This window comes from Passer domesticus, chromosome 3 (genome assembly GCF_036417665.1).
Source record: "Passer domesticus isolate bPasDom1 chromosome 3, bPasDom1.hap1, whole genome shotgun sequence".
Taxonomy (NCBI): domain Eukaryota; kingdom Metazoa; phylum Chordata; class Aves; order Passeriformes; family Passeridae; genus Passer; species Passer domesticus.
Window position 1 is genome coordinate 73641843 of NC_087476.1, and position 18033 is coordinate 73659875.

The 18033-nt window shown below is 36.1% G+C and overlaps 1 protein-coding gene across 5 annotated transcripts in view; it reads right to left on the reverse strand.

The window, feature by feature from the left end:
* SMOC2 (SPARC related modular calcium binding 2) overlaps positions 1–18033 on the reverse strand; it is a 140271-nt gene that overhangs the window by 18917 nt on the left and 103321 nt on the right. For all 5 annotated transcript variants that reach the window (XM_064413955.1, XM_064413954.1, XM_064413957.1 and 2 more), the window contains exon 9: positions 16967–17049. In XM_064413955.1, the coding sequence (XP_064270025.1) occupies positions 16967–17049 (83 nt within the window). The remainder of the gene's footprint in view (positions 1–16966; positions 17050–18033) is intronic.

The window sequence follows — 18033 nt, forward strand, 5'->3', positions numbered from 1 at the left end:
ACTGCTTATAACCTTTTTTCAGAAAATATGAAAGAGAAGCCTGTTGTTCGATATAAAAACACATTAAGTCTGTTGGATTTTATTTTCTAACTTTCAATCCATTCAATTTAAAACTGAGCATTTCTGCTTCATTATTATTCAATTTAAGTATTTCACTTAGAGGACATTAAAAGAGTAGACAATACAATGTCCAGTGGTATAAAGTTGAATTCAGAGCACACTGGGAAAAATAGGGAATCAAATACTCAGATGTCATGGAAAAGAGTGGAGGGGGGGAAGAAAACATTATTTACAGAGGCAACAAAGAGCATAGGGTACTTCAGTTGTTCTAACTCAACCTGACAATTTTCATTCACAACACAGAGCATAACCTTAATTTGTCACTTTTTTTTTCATTTTCATGAGAAAGGTTTCATGTAGTTGACCAAATTTTGAATAGAAAGGGAACGTGGGGTTCTCACACAGTACCTTCAAAAATATCAACAAACTTGATGACTCAACTTAGTAAAGCACCTAGGCTTGCCTATAATAACAAGTGCATCTTGGGTTGTTCAGATGGAGCAGAATCTATTTGATCTATGAATTTAATGAACATTTGAAGATAAAAACATCTGTCAAAACAAGGGGAAAGGGTGGGAGTTTCAAATTCAAATTTTACAATAATTTCTAGTGAACTTTATTTAATCTGTTTTCTGTTTTTTCTGCGTGAAAAGCATCACTTTCTATCTCTCAAATATTTGAGAGATTCAATTAATTATGCTGATACATTTGGAAATGGTTACAGGGAAACAATGAAGAAGAATATAAATGCCTAGCTATCAAAGCCCATTTTAAGAATTAGTTGCTCTCCTTTTATGACAGGCATTTATCTGTTGACTCTACTGAAAATATTATGAGTATAGAATGTCCTCACTTTATCAGCCCTGTATTACAATGTTCTGCTTTATCTGTAAACAGAGATAAATCACTAAGAAGAAAACTTGGGCTTGGGGAATTAGTCTTTTGCTGTTGAAGTACAAATTTTGGGTTGGCAACAAGAAAATTAACCCAATTAATTCCTACCTGTCTCCATATTACAAATGTTACTAAGCAAGAGTTCTGAAGGTAAACATCTGAGGTAAAAAAATCTGTGGAGGGAGCTTGATTTGAGCTTGTGCACATGGTATGAATACTAACTTTAATAAAAAATTATAAAATTAATTTGTAAAGAAATACTTTTTTTAAAAAAATGTACTCTTTTCCTATTAGCCAACCTATGAATTCCATCTAAGATATAAGGCATAGAAGGTATCCTTCTCTTTCTGCCCAGTTGGACACATTCTGAAATTCATTGTAGAAAAAGGAAAATCTTCAGCATCAAGACATTCACTGTACCCCACAATGAGATCACCTTTTGTATTTCACTTATATAGTGGCAATTAGAGTAAGATCCAACGGGTCTGGTTTTTTTCACTCCTCCTCCAGACAACCACGTTTGATTTCAAATGAAGAGTTCAGGTTTAATAGACTCATTCAGGTAATAGTTTTATGATAAGAAATTCATGCCTCTCCTTTCACATTAAACCAGTTTTCTGACCTGCTTCCTGGGCAGTTCCTTGGGTGGATTGTAAAGAATCAGAGCAGTTTATATCTATTCACATTCTTCCTTCCCTCACTGCTTTCCACACAAAGTGACTATCAAGTGAAGCCTGTCTGCAAGATGTACCACAGCCAGATATGAACAAGAGAGCTAGCAACAACAAAGCATTCACTTGAATGCTCAGCCAAGCCTCCAAGCTTAAATCTCAAGCAGCTAAGGAATTTGACAAAACAAGGTTTCACTGTAGAATAAACCCTACAGTTTTCACTCTCCCAGAAGAACCTTGCTTTCCCAAATAACCCTACTTTAACCAAGCCACCTGCATATGTCAGGGAAATTAATGAACTTCAAAAGTAAAAACAACTCATGATGAACAGCAAGCCCTGTTTTTCTAAACATCAGAAATGCCAGCACCACAGCAGTGTGCCTTCTTTTTTACCAAGCCATACAGGGAACTCTAAATTAAAGCCCAATTCCTGTCCCTTACATGTCCAGCCACCACACTTCACATTAATCTCTTCCCTCAATTTATTTGCCAAGTTTGCAATAACACTGTGATGCATGCCTGGAACCATGAGCTTGGCTCCAGAGAATTGTGTACCCTGTTAATGCAGGGATCAAAATACCTGTTTAAAGAAATTAATTTTTTTTTACAGGTAGTTCAAGCAAGTGATTTTTTTGTTTTTGTTTTTGTAATCCCTATTGGATTAAACTTTTCCTATTGACAATTACACCTAGTGAAAAATGCTACACATAAATCTTGGACAGCCCATAGACCTAATGAAATGGACTTGTAAACATGTGAGACACAGATGTTGTGGCTCTGTTTGCCTTCATTTTTTAGTCAAGAAGGAGGAACAATGGAAAAATAAATACAGCAGACAAAGGATGAAATCAGCATTGTGTCCAAGCAAGTGGACAGTTGAAATAGAAAACATGATTTCAAACAGCTCACAACAGATTGGCATTTTGGCATTTCAGTGTTTGCAAAAAAAAAAAAAAAAAAAAAAAAAAAAAAAAAAAAAAAAAAAAAAAAGCCTGGTTTGCAGTAGGAAAGTTTCATGAAAAAATTAGTAAGACTTAAGGAATTCAGAGGACAAAGTATTTTTATATAATCCTTTGATTCAGTAGGAACAAGACTAAGTTCAGAGAATAATTATTCCTTTCAAAATTTGACACTAGGATTGTATATCTAATATTAATTATTTTTATTCATTACTTTGGTTCAAATTGATATGGAAATGTCAGTAACACCTAGAGCATGAACTCCCTGTTGGTGCTGTTTATGAAGTTTAGATGACCCTAACTTCTACAGTCCAGCTGGTGTCCTAATTATGATCAACTATGCTTTGCACAAAGCTGATAAGAAAACTTGGATCCAACTGAACTACTAAGGAGGAAGGGAGATATTTACCAAGACTTCCTAATTAACTGTGTCCTGACTTGCCAGCTGTAAAAAAATCTCTTGTTCTGTAAAGAAAGTAGTCTTTTGATATATATATATATATAGCATACAATGCATCAATCACATTTTTTTCAGAAGCAACCTTCCTGCTTTTCTAAGACAAAAGATGCTGAGACACAGTCTTAACAGCTGTAAAATAAAATGTTCTCTCATGCTTAAATATACTCCAATTTTTTAATAGGTCTGCATGACAGATCTGAAAGATAAGTGTGCAGAGCAAAATGCTGAAAAATGTGGCCATTTCTAGTGCTGTACCTGGTAACCTACCACTCGGTAGCTTTCAGGCACACAGAAATCACTGGGAGGTGGAGAGTGTGGGTATGCTCAAGGAGTCACATTGTACATGTAGTGAACCCAATACCACCTGAGGCTGTTGAGCTCACTGACACAGTAGAGAGTAATTCTTCTCCCTCAGAGGAATATGTCACAGAACAAGCTCTAGCCAAAAAAATGCAGGCACATACATGTGCCTACAGGAAAAACAGGCTGGTCAGAACAGCCCATCCCACTTCTGGTAGGGAAATAGTTCAAAACCCCTCCTAAGTCTCACTGACAGGAAAATACAAAAAGAGCTCATTCATCACATCTCACCCCCGGCCCAGACTCATGGAAAGCTGGCACGCGTGCAAGGAGCATGGGAGTCTCAACTCATCTCGACACAGTTGTGCACACAGATGGTGTCATCCCAGCCCCATGTCCTGCAGCCCCACCAGAGTCTGGAGTTTGAGCTGTCTTGCACCAGAGTAGGAGAGCTGTGGCAGAAGAATGAATGTCGACTCAAACATTTGGAGAGAAGAGGATGTGAAATTTTCCCTCCAGGTCCCAGCATCCCTCCCCGGGATGTCAGTATTCACAAGAGATATTTGGGTTGAAATACTGACACTCCTTAAACCTTCTAATCACACTTGCTACTGAATCTCACTCGTTCTTTCCTTCTGTGAAATAAAAAGCAAAAAAAAAATACTAGTATCAGAGGTCTCTTTTGTGAGCCCTTGTAGGTATCCTGTCCTAGTTATTGGTTTCCTTTATACCATTTTACAACCTAAGAGAACTTGTTACAGTGAGACTATTTTCAATTCCAAGTAATGAATTAGAAGCAGAATTTGCACAACAGTTTCAGAGATTAAATAAACTAAAATTCTTCTTTAGAGCAAGTAACTGCCAAGCATACAATTGCAAACCTTCTTTCAAGAAGTTATCTATATAATCATCTGGATGATATCAACTATTGAAAATATTGGCAAAATATGTACTTACTTTTTCTGTTCTCAATAAAATGACACAATGAATTTCAAATTTCTCATAGCAAAATCACTGTTCTTATATTTGCATAGTAGATTCAACTTGAACGAGGCTAAGTAAAACTGCAATGTCTTTCTCTAAGGTGTATCACAGTAATTCATTACAAACAGCAGAGATAAGATACAGCTTGCAGAATGGCTTTGATTCATCTAAAAACATGAGAAAACTACTGAGAACATATACGGAATACATTTGTAAGTAGAACTTGTTTATGATCCTTTCCTAGGAGTGTGAGTTGAGAAGCATAAGAGGATCTCTGTAAATGTGAATTTTAGTTTAAATACAGATTTAAATTTAGGGCTATGTTAGTTATCATATAAACACTTCAAATCTATATAAATCAGAAACGCATTATTCCTGTGTGATGAAATTACTAGCACACATAACCCCAAAAAAAGCACCAGAAGAAATTACTATATTCCAATGCACCTTCTTAAACCCTGTACAAGTACATGTTATTTTGGGAAAAAAGAATCCAAAACTCTCTTGTAGAAATATTTCAGAGAGTTTAAGAACATTTTATTAGGAATATTTTTGTATACTTCGTGCTCTCCCTTGGATAGTCTGAATTCAGCTATGCAGATCTCAGAGAGAGACAAAAATTCTCACTAATAAAATCCTTCTCTAAATAACTCCAAATCAACTTTCTGCATTTAAAGCCTAAAGGACAAGCACCAGATATACTGAAAAATTTCCAACGGTAGAAATATGTGTTAAATATCCTAATGAAAAAACAGCAATTTTTTATTTTCAGTGGTTCAGAGATACTGTTTTGTGGCCGTTTAAATATTACGTCTCTGAACTGAAATTACGATACGGATATTTCCAGCATACATAAATGTATGTTCCTTATAAATGATTGATGATTATATTTAAAAGAACACATAGGTGCAAAAATAATGGAGTTCTTTATGATGCCTTCCTGCTTGATGAAAATGAGAGACACAGCAATAATAGCATGCGAGATTGTAGAGCCAAATGTCAAATGCAATTTATGAGTTAAATCCATATTTATCCATAGCTGTCTATTCTTTTCACCACCAGATGTATAGTAGACAAAATACTGTAGATAACTAGTCCTACTACTACTACCTAACTATGTAGCTGAATATACTACTCAACAGCTATTCCAAGATTCTGCTTTTCTCCTCAGTGAGCCAGGTGAATTTTTCAAACTCTGGGTTTATTTTTTGCAAACAAATCTGCTGCTCAGCTCTAGTAGACATTTTCCATTATAACTGTGTCTGGCTAAAAAGCCTAGGAATTTGCTTATCAGTAGTTTTCCCCATTATAAATTCACAGCACAGTGGGGTCTGTAGTGATTAAGAGGCCATAAAAAAAGCTGATGAATATTCACTCTGTTTCTTAATTTGATTCAACGACCTTTGCATTACATTGAACTGTATTCCAAAGCTAATTTCAAATTGGACTGCTACCAACAAATCTGGATTATGTACTCAAAGAACCCAAACCTCAGACTTGTAAGACTTGCATTCTATAACTCTCCAGTTAGAGAACAGGAGTAATATCCTGGGACTGAAAACCCCTGACTTTGCACTGGTTCTGACTGTCTATGTCTCATTTAACAATCAGAGACTACACAGCACATAGAATATCAAGGTTATGGAACAACCTAAACCTTTGTCCTACTGACACTTATGCCTGGGCTTAACTTTACAACCACATGTAAAAGTTTCTTTGATTTTAATTGAACTAATCACAAGGAGAATACAAGTAAGTATTTGCAGGATCAGGGTTCAGCAGGTCATGGATTGTACTTCAGGAATATTTACAATGAGATCCTTGTGGATGACTTACAGAGAAAAAAAAGCTTTTACCAGAAAACATTTCTATATAGCAAGCAAATTCAAGAACTCCACAAATATAGATTTATTTCCCAAAATTATTCATGGATTTTTGCCATATGCTAACATCAGAAGTCTGTGAACAGTAGCACTCCTGCTGAGCTAAAGAGAAGCAAGTTTCTGAACCTTGTGAAGCATTCTGAATCCTTTGAAAGAATTCCTGGATGTTTGTATGGGGTCATTTCTTGAGGGCTCTCAGTTGTGGAGGCCTATAAACTGTACATAACCAAGGAATTACACCATCTATTTGAAAAACACTGAGATAGTATAATATAAATGTCATCCCTGTGAACAAGAGCATTTATTCTACATCTCCTCACTGAGCCCAGAAAAATGCATTCTCTGCAGGCTAAATACCTGATGCGAAGAAGGACCTGGAGGAAAGCCAGCTGGCTTAAGCTCAGCCACTGTGAAATGAAGGTGACACATGCTGGCAGACTGAAGCACTTTGAGGAATTGGCAGGAACTTTCACTGCCTCTCCAGCTGATGGCATCTGTCCACCCATTGTCCAAGTGGCTTTGCAATCAGCTCGACTGCGAATTTTCCAGTCATCATTCTGTTATTCTGTATTTGTGCAGTGCCCAGAACACTGGTATACAAAGTATATAGAACACTATAAACTGCTGTGATGCAAATAATTAACAACACTAAGCACAGTGTCTTTCCAAGCTCATCTCTGGTTGCAGGTTCTCCATATTAACAACAACAGTTATGACATCCTCTATCTGTGGCTGCACCAAAGTTACAGCACTTCTTTACCAAGACAAATAATGTGAAATTTATCATGTCTTTGATCTGCTATGATGAGGACAACAAAACCTGGCGTTACTTTTGAGCCTCAATCAGAAACTATGTTCAGTAATGGTATTTTACTTTGTAAAATACAGTCAGCCTCAGTGAGATGTGCAACGCTCTTCTACTGGTGATCAGTTCCGCTAGTCTCAGATAAACTATGCTGGTATTTAGAAAACAGGAGCATTGAATGGACTCTCTGATTATCAGAGACAGCCTTTTTCTCAAAAGAAGCAAAAAAGGTAATTATTTCTTTCAAAGTAATTCTTTGTTTTCAGTGTTTTTAAATCTGCAATGTTATTCCTTGATTGAATACAACTTCTAGGCCACCACAACTGAAAGCCCTTGGGGAAGAAATTTTTTGCCCTTTTGCAGGCGGTTACACGAAAAAGCCTTTTGGACGCTAAAACAAAAATATTTTATTCATAAAAATATACTTAATGATGTGAGATCAATGTCAACATTTTTGACTACATCTTGCTCATTTTGCTTGACAAGTAAATTAGGCTTATTGCTTGACACTTTCAGTCATTATTCAGCTGAGTAATGACTGATGTTATTACTGGATTACACATTAAGTTATTCAAAATGTTAGTAAGTGGGAAGGCTTGCACTGGCTTAATTTTTCACAAGCCCTAGCCTTGTAAGTCTGCATTTCAAAAAGTCACTGTTTGATGAAAATCACAAAATTTCTAGGGCAATTTATTTTAAGTACAGGATATTTTCATAATTGCTGAGAATTGAAAATCCCCACTGAACTCACAGTTATTGAAGTGCTCATTTTATTTGAAAACTGGAACACTTCTCCAAGTGACTAAACACAAAGAATAAATGCCTAATCATTGCTGTTCCCTCTTGAAAATATAGTTCCAAATATACATTCAATCTGAAATGAAAATATTTATTTTTCCCTGTCCACAGATTAAACATGAGAGCTGCTCCTGGCACATAATCAAGCAGAGCTTGTATCCAAGTATGAAAACACAACAAAACAAGAGATCCATTTTGAAAGGAACAGCATTACAAATCCATGGCATGTTTTTATTCAATTTACTCTATCAGATTATAAAGGGGAAGCCCTATACCCTGTGCCTTTGAGGAAATAGTGCCTTATTATGTGACTCCTACTCACTGTCATGATAAGATTCATGTGTCATTTTTCATTATGATTACAGCCCTGGCACACTAAAAGGTTTTCACCTTTTCCAGTTAATATGAGCTTTTCTTGACAACTTTTAGACTGCAAGATGATAATGATTGCAGGCATTCTGGCAGAAAACACTGAGGTTATTCTATATCAATCTTCCCCACTGCTGTTGGTTTTTTTCTACTGCTTACCCAAGAGCTACAATCCAGTTGCCCCACATTATTATGGGATACCTCTCCTATGTCTTCATTATACCAGAGATTATTTCAAGATTTTTTTAAAAGCATTTCTTGAAGCTTGTAGTTTTGAGAATAGACCATCAAAGTTTGTTGGATGAGGCAAATTCTTTAATTCCTTTTAGTTTCCAGTGTGAACAAAGTTTCGCTCTGCTTGTTGTAGGATTTCATACTGGGCACAGACACTACCTCAGTATCCTTCAGTAATGTATTTGGAGCTGTTTTAAAAGGGTCTGTGGTATTTTCACTGTAAACTTTAGACTGTCTTTAAAAGAGGGCAAGTATCTTGATTTTCTTAATACTCACATGTATTTTCTGCAGAGACCTTGTTAAAAGAAACAAAGATGTTTAAAATGTACTGTTTTGCAGTTTCTTTTGGATTTCTTGATTAAGCTAATCTCGGCATTGAAACATTTCACATAAATTCATTTCCTTCTTTGTCTCTTTACTATTAGGAAAAAATATAGAAGGAAAGTAAATATAATATTATGGATTAAATGTACCTGTACAGCTGGTGTGAGAAACCAGCCAGATACAGGAGAACATTCTCCCTTCTGGGCATGTTCTCCTGGAGGTGTTCGACTGTTCACATCGACAGCAGGCAAGACTGCTGTCCTTAAACATGTGTTTGTTTGGAAAAGGAGGACAGCAACAAGTAAGGTGAGAAACAGAATATATATTCTTTGGCATAGCCAAATGCTGTGAAGCAAATTAAGTCAGTGTTTATTACTTCTATTATAGCCCTGTAAAATAAACACAAAATTATAGGTTAATATGAAGTAGAGCAATGAATGAAATGCTATTTCTGAGCCAGTAGCATCACCTTTAATTAGCAAGGTTTTCTTTTTTGTTAACTGTGAAATAGTTGTGTCTTTCACTGACATTTTACTAGTAACATAAATGCTTTCTCTGTGATTTTTGTAGGCAAATTTGCACATTAAGTAGCTCTTGGGTTATGTGCTTGTGATTATTTTTTTCAGATATTAATATTTCTACTGCAGGTTTGTGTGAAGATTCATTTTGATAAGAAATTATTACAAATTGATGCAAAATTAAGGCAGTATGAAGAATTGTGGCCAGATCATTATTAATTAAATCAGGAGGAGGAGATGAATAAAAGAGGGTATGCAGGAAATTAACGTGATATGCAAAGCCTTGAAAAATAACTTGCAAGACTTCCTTCCTCTGGAGCTAAAATTCCCATTGGGAGACTAAAATATGTTCATGTAGCCAGAAAATGGGGTAATAATATTGGCGCTACTAAATTCAAAAGCCCAAGTAAACTATTGTAGATTTAAGACACTGAGTCCTCTTTGGAGGATCAGCTGCTCTGAAGCCATAGTAGTGGCCTCAGCACTTGCTTGACCTACAGACCTATGTAGTGGTGAGGATTACTACCTCCCCCCTCCCTAGGCCACCACTGCACACACTGGAGGAGACAGCAAGTGCTTTGGGAGGGAAAGCTGCCATTCCCCTTCCTACCCCAGCAATAAGGGACTGACAAGGAGTGCTCCTGGCCCTCCAGCACCTCTCTGCACAGAATCACAGAATCATCAAGGTTGGTATATATCTTTAAAATCATCAAGTCAACCTAACACCAAACTAAATCACCCATTAATAAAAACCTCAAGTGCCATATCCAGACGGTCCTTGAACACTTCAAAAGACAGTGACTTCATCACATCCCTGGACAACTTATTCCAATACCTAACAACTGTTTCAGTGCGATTTTTTTTCTAATATCCAAACTGACCCTCCCAAGGCACAACCTAAGGCCATTTCCTCTCATTGTTTCATTTGAGACATGACAGGAGAGACTGGCCCCCACTTGGCTACAACCCCCTTTCAGGCACTTTTAGAGAGCAGTGAGGTTCCCTGCCCCAAGCCTCCTTTTCTCCAGGCTAAACACTTCCAGCTCCCTCAGCTGCTCTCAAGACTTGTGCTCCAGACCCTTCACCAGCTTCACTGCCCTTCTCTGAACACCCTCCAAAACCTCACTGTCTTCCTTGTTGTGAGGGGCCCAGAACTCAACAGAGCATTGAGGTGCAGCGTCACCAGTGCTGAGTGCAGAGAGAAAATCACTTCTCTGGTCCAGCTGGACATGTTATTCTTGATATAGGCCAAGATGTCATTGGCCTTCTTGGCCACCTGGGCACACACCTGACCAACTGTAAACTAGAAACCCTAAATCTCTCTCTGCTAAGCAGCTCTCAAGCCACTTTTCCCTAAGCCTATATTGATGCATGGGGTTGTTGCAATATAAGTGCAGTACCCAGCACTTTGCTTTACTGAACCTTATGTGGTTGTCCTCCACCCGCTGATCAAGCCTGTCAAGATCTGTCTGCAGAGCCTTCCTATCCTCCAGCAGAAAAACACTTCCATCTAATTTGGTGTTATCTGCAAACTTATTGAGGATGCACTAAATCCCCTTATCCAAGCCATTGATAAAAGATATGAAACAACACCAACCACAACACTGAGTCCTGGGGAACACCACCAGTGACTGGCCATCAACTAGATTTAGTTCCATTCTCTACCATTTTCTTGGCCCAGCCATCCAGACAGTTTTTAATCCAGTAAAAAATGTGTCTCTTCAAGCCAACAAAATACTCAATTTCTCCAGGAGACTGTTGTGGAAGATGGTGTAACAGCCTTTACTGAAGTCTAGTTATTCAACAATAGCTTCCCTAGTGACTTGGGAAGCTCTTCTGGCCAGCTCTCTCATTACTCTTGCTGCACCCTCTCTGGGACCACAGACTCATGGGTGTCTAATTGGTATACAATGTCACTAGTAATTTCCTTTTGGTTTATGGGGGTTTCACTCTGCTTCCATCATGAACTCCCAGCTCTGGGAGCTGTGCCTCACTGTTGAGCTTCACGTCCTCCCAGCAGACCCTACCATGCTCCAGGAAGGTCCCCTACATCAACTCGCCACACAGCTGTTCAGCTGCTGTCATGAAGGTTCACACCAGATTTGAAACATTTCCTGGTCATAATAATTTTTCCAGGTAGTTCTGCTCCATACAGAGCCTTTTTGCCAAGTACCTCTTGGTAAATAGAACAGCTCAGAGCTCAGGGCAATGATTACTGGCTCATTTAAAACAGCCAGCAAGTTCAAGCGGTTACTTGACTACTCAGAGCTTTAAGATTCAATAGCAGAAAGGAGTATTTTGAATATTAGCTCGTGCAGCCAGAAAGCTGGTTACATCATGAAAATATAATCCTTTTAAATCACAGCTCAATGGAGACAGTTACATGCCAATTGACCTAACAATTTGAAGCTCATGGGAAGGCAGGCATGTGTTAAAAATTTGAATTATGCCTTATCTGATGGCTTTAAAAAAAAAAAAATTTTAGTCATTCAAATGTTTAAGAATGTGAAATAAGATTACTTTCTACTTGGTGTTGGTACCAGACTACACTGAGGAAATGAAGGACTATGGGGAAACAGACAAAGCTAGATGGGGTAGGGCTGTGGTGGTACCTCAGTATTTTAGCTGGGAAATTCTCTGTCACCTTATAAAATCTGACACAGTCCTGGTCAAAAGTGAAACCACTGCATGATAGAATGAACCTCAAAAGGAAAAGCAGTTAAGCCTCTATCACTTTCCTTTTCTTTTAAGATGCCTTTGAAGTGAGACACTTCATAGGACGGCTGTTTGGCTATGGGTGTTTCATCATTGTGGTTTGAGTGCTTCCGACTGTTTCCCTTTAACTTTGGAAAAAGATACACTGCCAATAACCAAAAGTAAACTGTACTTATCCACACATAATTCCCTCATACCTTAAATCATGAGTTTTGCTCCACAAAACATAAACTGTTCAGGGTCAGTGCAGGATTATCCCATCAGAAACACAGTAAATAAAGCCATTACAATAGGAAGAAAATGGGCAGTTAGAATATTTTTGTTTCTCTTAAGTAATACAAAAATTAAATAAACAGATGAGTTAAACTGCCCTCATGCATGATTTGCAGGAGAAAATATTAACTACATGAATGCCAAGGTTGAACTAAGCTCAACACCCATAGCTCAAAACAAGACCTGAGTCAGTAATAGGCTATAAAATTAGAAAACAACCTGTAGTTTATATTAAAGGATGAGTTCTAAGGGATTTTTTATTTTGTTTTATTATTAAGTTGGTTAACTATACAAGGGACCATTGTCAAGACATTTCAATTGAGTCATAAAGTTCTAAATTTGTCCAAATTGTAGACCATTGGAATATCACAACCATGATTAACAGAGCTTAGGCCTTGGATGGCCTGTCTCACAGAGGCAGTTCAAAACTACTTTGAATCCTTCTTGTGCCACCGAATAAACCCTGGACAATAAAAATCTTTCAGATGCTTTATAACTCAGTGCTATCAAAACCCTGAAATACTCACCTTTTTATGAAAAATGGTCTAGAATCAAAAATTGTAATGATAATCTACTGAAGTGACGGATTGAAGTAAGGACAGAAATAGAAGTGAAATGCTGATTTTATGTCACCAGTAAAAACCTACAGTAACTTGAATGCAATGGAAGCATGCTACTTCCAGCAAGGCAAACTGAGATCAGCATCTCAGGAAAAGAAAATATTCAACAGTGAAGAGCTATGCCATTTAGAGAAAATTTTAAAAAGGGAGACTTTTAAGACTTTTAGTAGATTTATTTACTACATCTGCACATTGACCCAAGTAAATACACTATATTACTGTTTGAGGCACTGTCATTTCCAAACTATACTTTTCCCTCTCAAATTATCCTTTGGTATGAAACGAAGTAGCCCTACTGTAGGAACTTCAGAAAAACCCACATTGTGTTAAAGAAAAGAAGAAACTTAAACAAACCAAAATAAAATGTAAACAAAATTAGTGGTCTGACTTAAATTGACAAAACCATAACCACCCAGTAAAGTCTGAAAATCCAGCTTGACATTGTGTCCCTTGCTGAAACTTCTGTGACATTTACTCATTTGTTAGTTTTGTTATTTTTTTATGCAAAAAAGATAAGGGCACTTCTAATTTAAAAATATTATGTGAGTAAAATGACATTCCCCAGAATACTTTAAAATTTTTTCCATTTACTTTTCAAATTTCAGGTCTGGGTAATAAAAATCATATTACAGGAAAATAAGATAAATTCCCAAGTCAGGTAAGAATACAAAAATCTTAAATCATATAAGGTACTATCCAAAGTTTATCCAGCCCTCACACACAGCAGAGCCTAAAACAAAGATTTCTTGCTTTCAATGCATACTTTTTAAATAAGAAAAGGATTTGCTCAGGAGACAAATTATCTGAGTAGTCTGGCACTGTATCAGTATGCTATCATGTCTTGCTTTCTTACACACCAACGTCCTTTTCTGCCAGGTTGCTTAGAGCAGAGGCAAGACTAGCTTTATGAACAGGAAGCTTACAGGGACACCTCATTTCATCATACTATATATTTAGCTTAACTAGCCTTCAGGCTAAACCCTTTTAAATGCTCTTGATCAGTTTATGTAGAAAAATGAATTCTTCTTTAACACACCAGTAATCCAAAGTATGGAAGAAACTATTCAAGGTCTTACATCACAGAGCTCCCATTTTACTGTATAACATAGAAAAGAACAAAAGGTCAAAACACAAATGTTTGAAAATTCTGACTGTGAGAAAAATAAAAAACCCTTTTGTTTCCATAGTATGTGACATTCTCTATACTCCTTTTGAGTTCAATTTCATTATCTCAGAATAACCAGTTTCTGAGAAGGATCATAACCACAAGTAACCTCAGAAAAATGCTTTGGCTTTAAAAAAGAAATCTAGAAATCTAATGAGAATTATTATTATTATTATTATTATTATTATTGTTGTTGTTGTTGTTGTTGTTGTTGTTGTTGTTGTTGTTGTTATTATTACTACTTCCAGTCCAAACTAAGAGATACAGGTGGCTTGGATCATCCCTACAAACATTAGACTAACCTTCAGCTTCAGATGCTTTATATTAGGTTACCTTAGGATGTGAAGACATAGTCTTAGCTAGGTTTAAATTAGTGGGAATTTTGCTGTAGACTCCAAGGGACACTTATCTGCCACAATTTTGCCTTAAAAAGGTATCAGTGCTTGCCAAAAACTTTTTCTTGATTTACTTACAAATTAGTGCTAAAAATATTTTGTTTAACATATAATGGGTTCAAATTTTCAGGTGGTAGAAATCAGTGCAGCTGCAGAACCATGCCAATTTAATCCACCTGAGGATCTACCTGTAGGAATACCCCATTTAAGATCATTCATAGCAGTAAAGTAATTAATTTTAGAATATTTTTGGTTTTACGCAGCAGGTAGTCACAGTGGTTTCACCAAGGGCTACTGCATTTTTGTGGTTATAACCAGCAAATCAAGCAAACCCACCCTTTCAGAAATGTATTATTCCTTAAAAGTAAGACTCCAATTAACCTAGTTTTTTTCCTTGATTCAGTCCTGGCACCACTTAGCAATTATATGCTATATTTAAATTTAGACAACACAGATGCAAACATGCCTTTGCAAGGCTACTTACAATAGAAGAACTGAATAACAGTGATTCATTGCTATTAAAAAGTTGATTCATATTAGCTATTCACACAACTTTGTGTTACTTGTTAACAACTAGAAATATTTGTACAAGATCATATTTCAACCTCCTTTATTTAAAAAATTGTTTAAAGTAAATTCAGTTCATTTCTACATACATACTACTTGATGTAGTGCTTTCATGATAAGAAATAAATTTGCCATTTATTGGCAAATGCACTTGTGCGTTTAGCCTTACAGGGAAAAAAAGAAAAAAACGGAAGGTGTTAACACAACTGCAACTGGGAAGGAACCTCTTCCCCCTATTACTTCTACACATACTTATTCCATGCTGCTGCAGAATAGGATTCTTCTACCTAACCCATAAATATTTAAGAAATTTTGGTATTTGCCTTATTTTAAAATAACACAAGGCATTTGGAAGACAAAGATTAGGCAACCTAACATGAGAAAGAACAAATCCATCTCATACATATCAATTATAATAATTATAGGCTTGCATTGCTGTAGTGGTTTTTTGGATTAAAGTGCACATAATGTAAAACACCATAATGTAAAAAAAAAAAAAAAATCAATATACCATTGCCTAACTTAATGAAAATTAATTTATCAAGTAGGAGCTTGCAACATCGAAAATTCTTGTTAACTATTTCATTGGAAAAGTATCTTGATTTTGGATGTGCCTTTATTATTGTATTGTGTGAAAACACTAGCAGTTTAGATAAAAAAATAGATATATACAATCTTAAAAACCTTCACCTGTCTATTCTCCCTCTAAGATTCCAGCTAGCAAATGCTTTTCCAAATATGTAGCAAAAGGTAGGAATGACCAGTAAGTGATATCTTTAACTGCAAAACTTTTTGCTTCAACTTCTGCTCTGCTATAATGTCTTCTAAGTCAAGTTCTTTCTGTTCAGAAAAAAAAAAAAAAACCAAAAACATAAAATCAAGTAACCATCCAAGTCTGTAACTATGCAAGTGTTGTGTGAAATAATTTGTTGAAGATGGTTAACTTTCCACTGATTTCCATGGAGTTGTAAATAGCACAGAATAATTTGGGTTGGAAGGGACCCTTGAAGGTCATCTTGTTGAGTCCCCCTACAATGAGCAGGAATCTTCTACCAGGTCTTTTGATTAGCTTCTATATAGAACACAACATAGAGTTATATCTAGTATTTTCTTTAATTACACCTTGTAATTAAATTTATTTCATGACAGAGAGCATTAACATGTGTTCACTCAATATGCATTTCAACACTGATGGGCATAGTTTGAGAATTATTATCTGAATGTTTCTTTGGGTGACAAAACTAGATTTTGTTTCATGACATGAAAGATCTGCACATGTTATTTACTTCCTTCTGATTCTTTACAATGGCTGACAGTGACTTGTAATTCTCTCATAATTCTCTCTGCTACACCTCAAGTTATTCAAGCATACTAAAAGGCTATTTCAAAAATAGCCTTTTAAGGAAGTCTACTGACTTCTGTGTATCTCAATTATCAATAGATAACATCTCTTATATGATTATAAAAAGTGTGAAAAAAAAATGAAAACTCTAATAGACACCAATTTTTCCTTCAACGAAGAATAATAAAAAAAAAGTATTATTGTGAGGTAAACTGACAAAGATTCTCTTGGAGAAAAGTAAGATTTATACATTATTGAGACTGATTTGAAGATGGAGGCAAATTTCCCATGGATTTTGCTAGAACAAGGATTATGAAGCATAGGTTAAGTTATCCTGGATATATTAGCTGATTTCCCTGATATGAGAGCAGCAAAGAATAATTCCAGTAAGTAAATCCAATGGCCATTAAACTATTATTAAAATGAGTCTTACTTTCTCTCACAAGATCCCAAGACATATATTGACTTACACTGTTCCAAAGTCAAAGACTTCAATTAGAGGCAAATCAATAGAGCGGTATCTAAAAGATACCTTTTTTAGATACAGTGTAAGGAATTGCTTTCTAATTTACTGTAGTGAATGAATAAAGCCCTGGAATGCATAAACTTAAATTTATCCATTTCACTGACCTTGAAGCTGACGCCCTTTGTACAAATCCTTTGTTTTCGTTGGGTGAGCTCTGGCACCATTATCACATTTAGGCTGTTCATACCTAAAGAGCAAACAGGGACAGAATAAAACCAGCCAAGATTATTTGGATTAAAAATTAATTAATTTCAAATTTTGTAGTCCTCATACCTTCTTCTATTCAGGGAATAAGCCCACATTTTCATTCAGAAGGCAATGAAAATTTATCTGTCCATCTTTCACTTACCTCAAAGAAACCATCTTTATTCTCCTGGAGTTGATACCAAACTAAAAAAATATTCTCTATTATAAAACCCATTCTACTGGAAAGAAAACTGAAGAACTGCTACAAATTAATACAAAATAAAAATTATTTTGAAAAAGATACCAAAGAAGCCCCATAGAAAAAAAAAAAAAGAGAGACTGTCTCCCACCTATAAAACAAAAAAGTCATAAATAATACCACAGACAGTATTCATGTTGGGAAACACCAGAGAAACAATACCAAAATCACAACAAGGCAGGTACTGTAGTTTGGGACTACTGTAGCTCTAAATTCACGTGCTGCTGTATCTTTTAAAAAAAAAAAAAAGCTTAATGTCAGTGTTTTGAACTAGAGTGAAAAAGTGATAGGATTTCCAGAGGGAAGGTAATTAGGCTGGAACTGCTTGAGGTGGACTGTGAAGAAGACTGGATCTCCACCTGCTGCTGGAATATTCTGGCTCTTCTATGCTTGCTGAGTTTATTTAAAGTCTCTTTGTTAGTCTAACTGGTAACAAGAAACTGTGCTATTTGTACTTCCAATGAATAGTGACTTATGCAACACCACTAGCAATACTTTTTATGCAAGACCAGGAAGCATGGAAGATTCTGCTGCTGAATTCCATCTCTTTTTCCATGTCTCACTATCAATGCATGGTGGTTTTTCACTCACCTCGACAGTCTCTTTCTGAGAAATTTTTATTTTATTGTCCTAAAGTAGACTGAAATTGCAGAACCTAGCAGGTACCACTTCAGAGAATTTTTCAATTCTCAGTCAAACTAAAATGAATTTTGTTTATATACATGT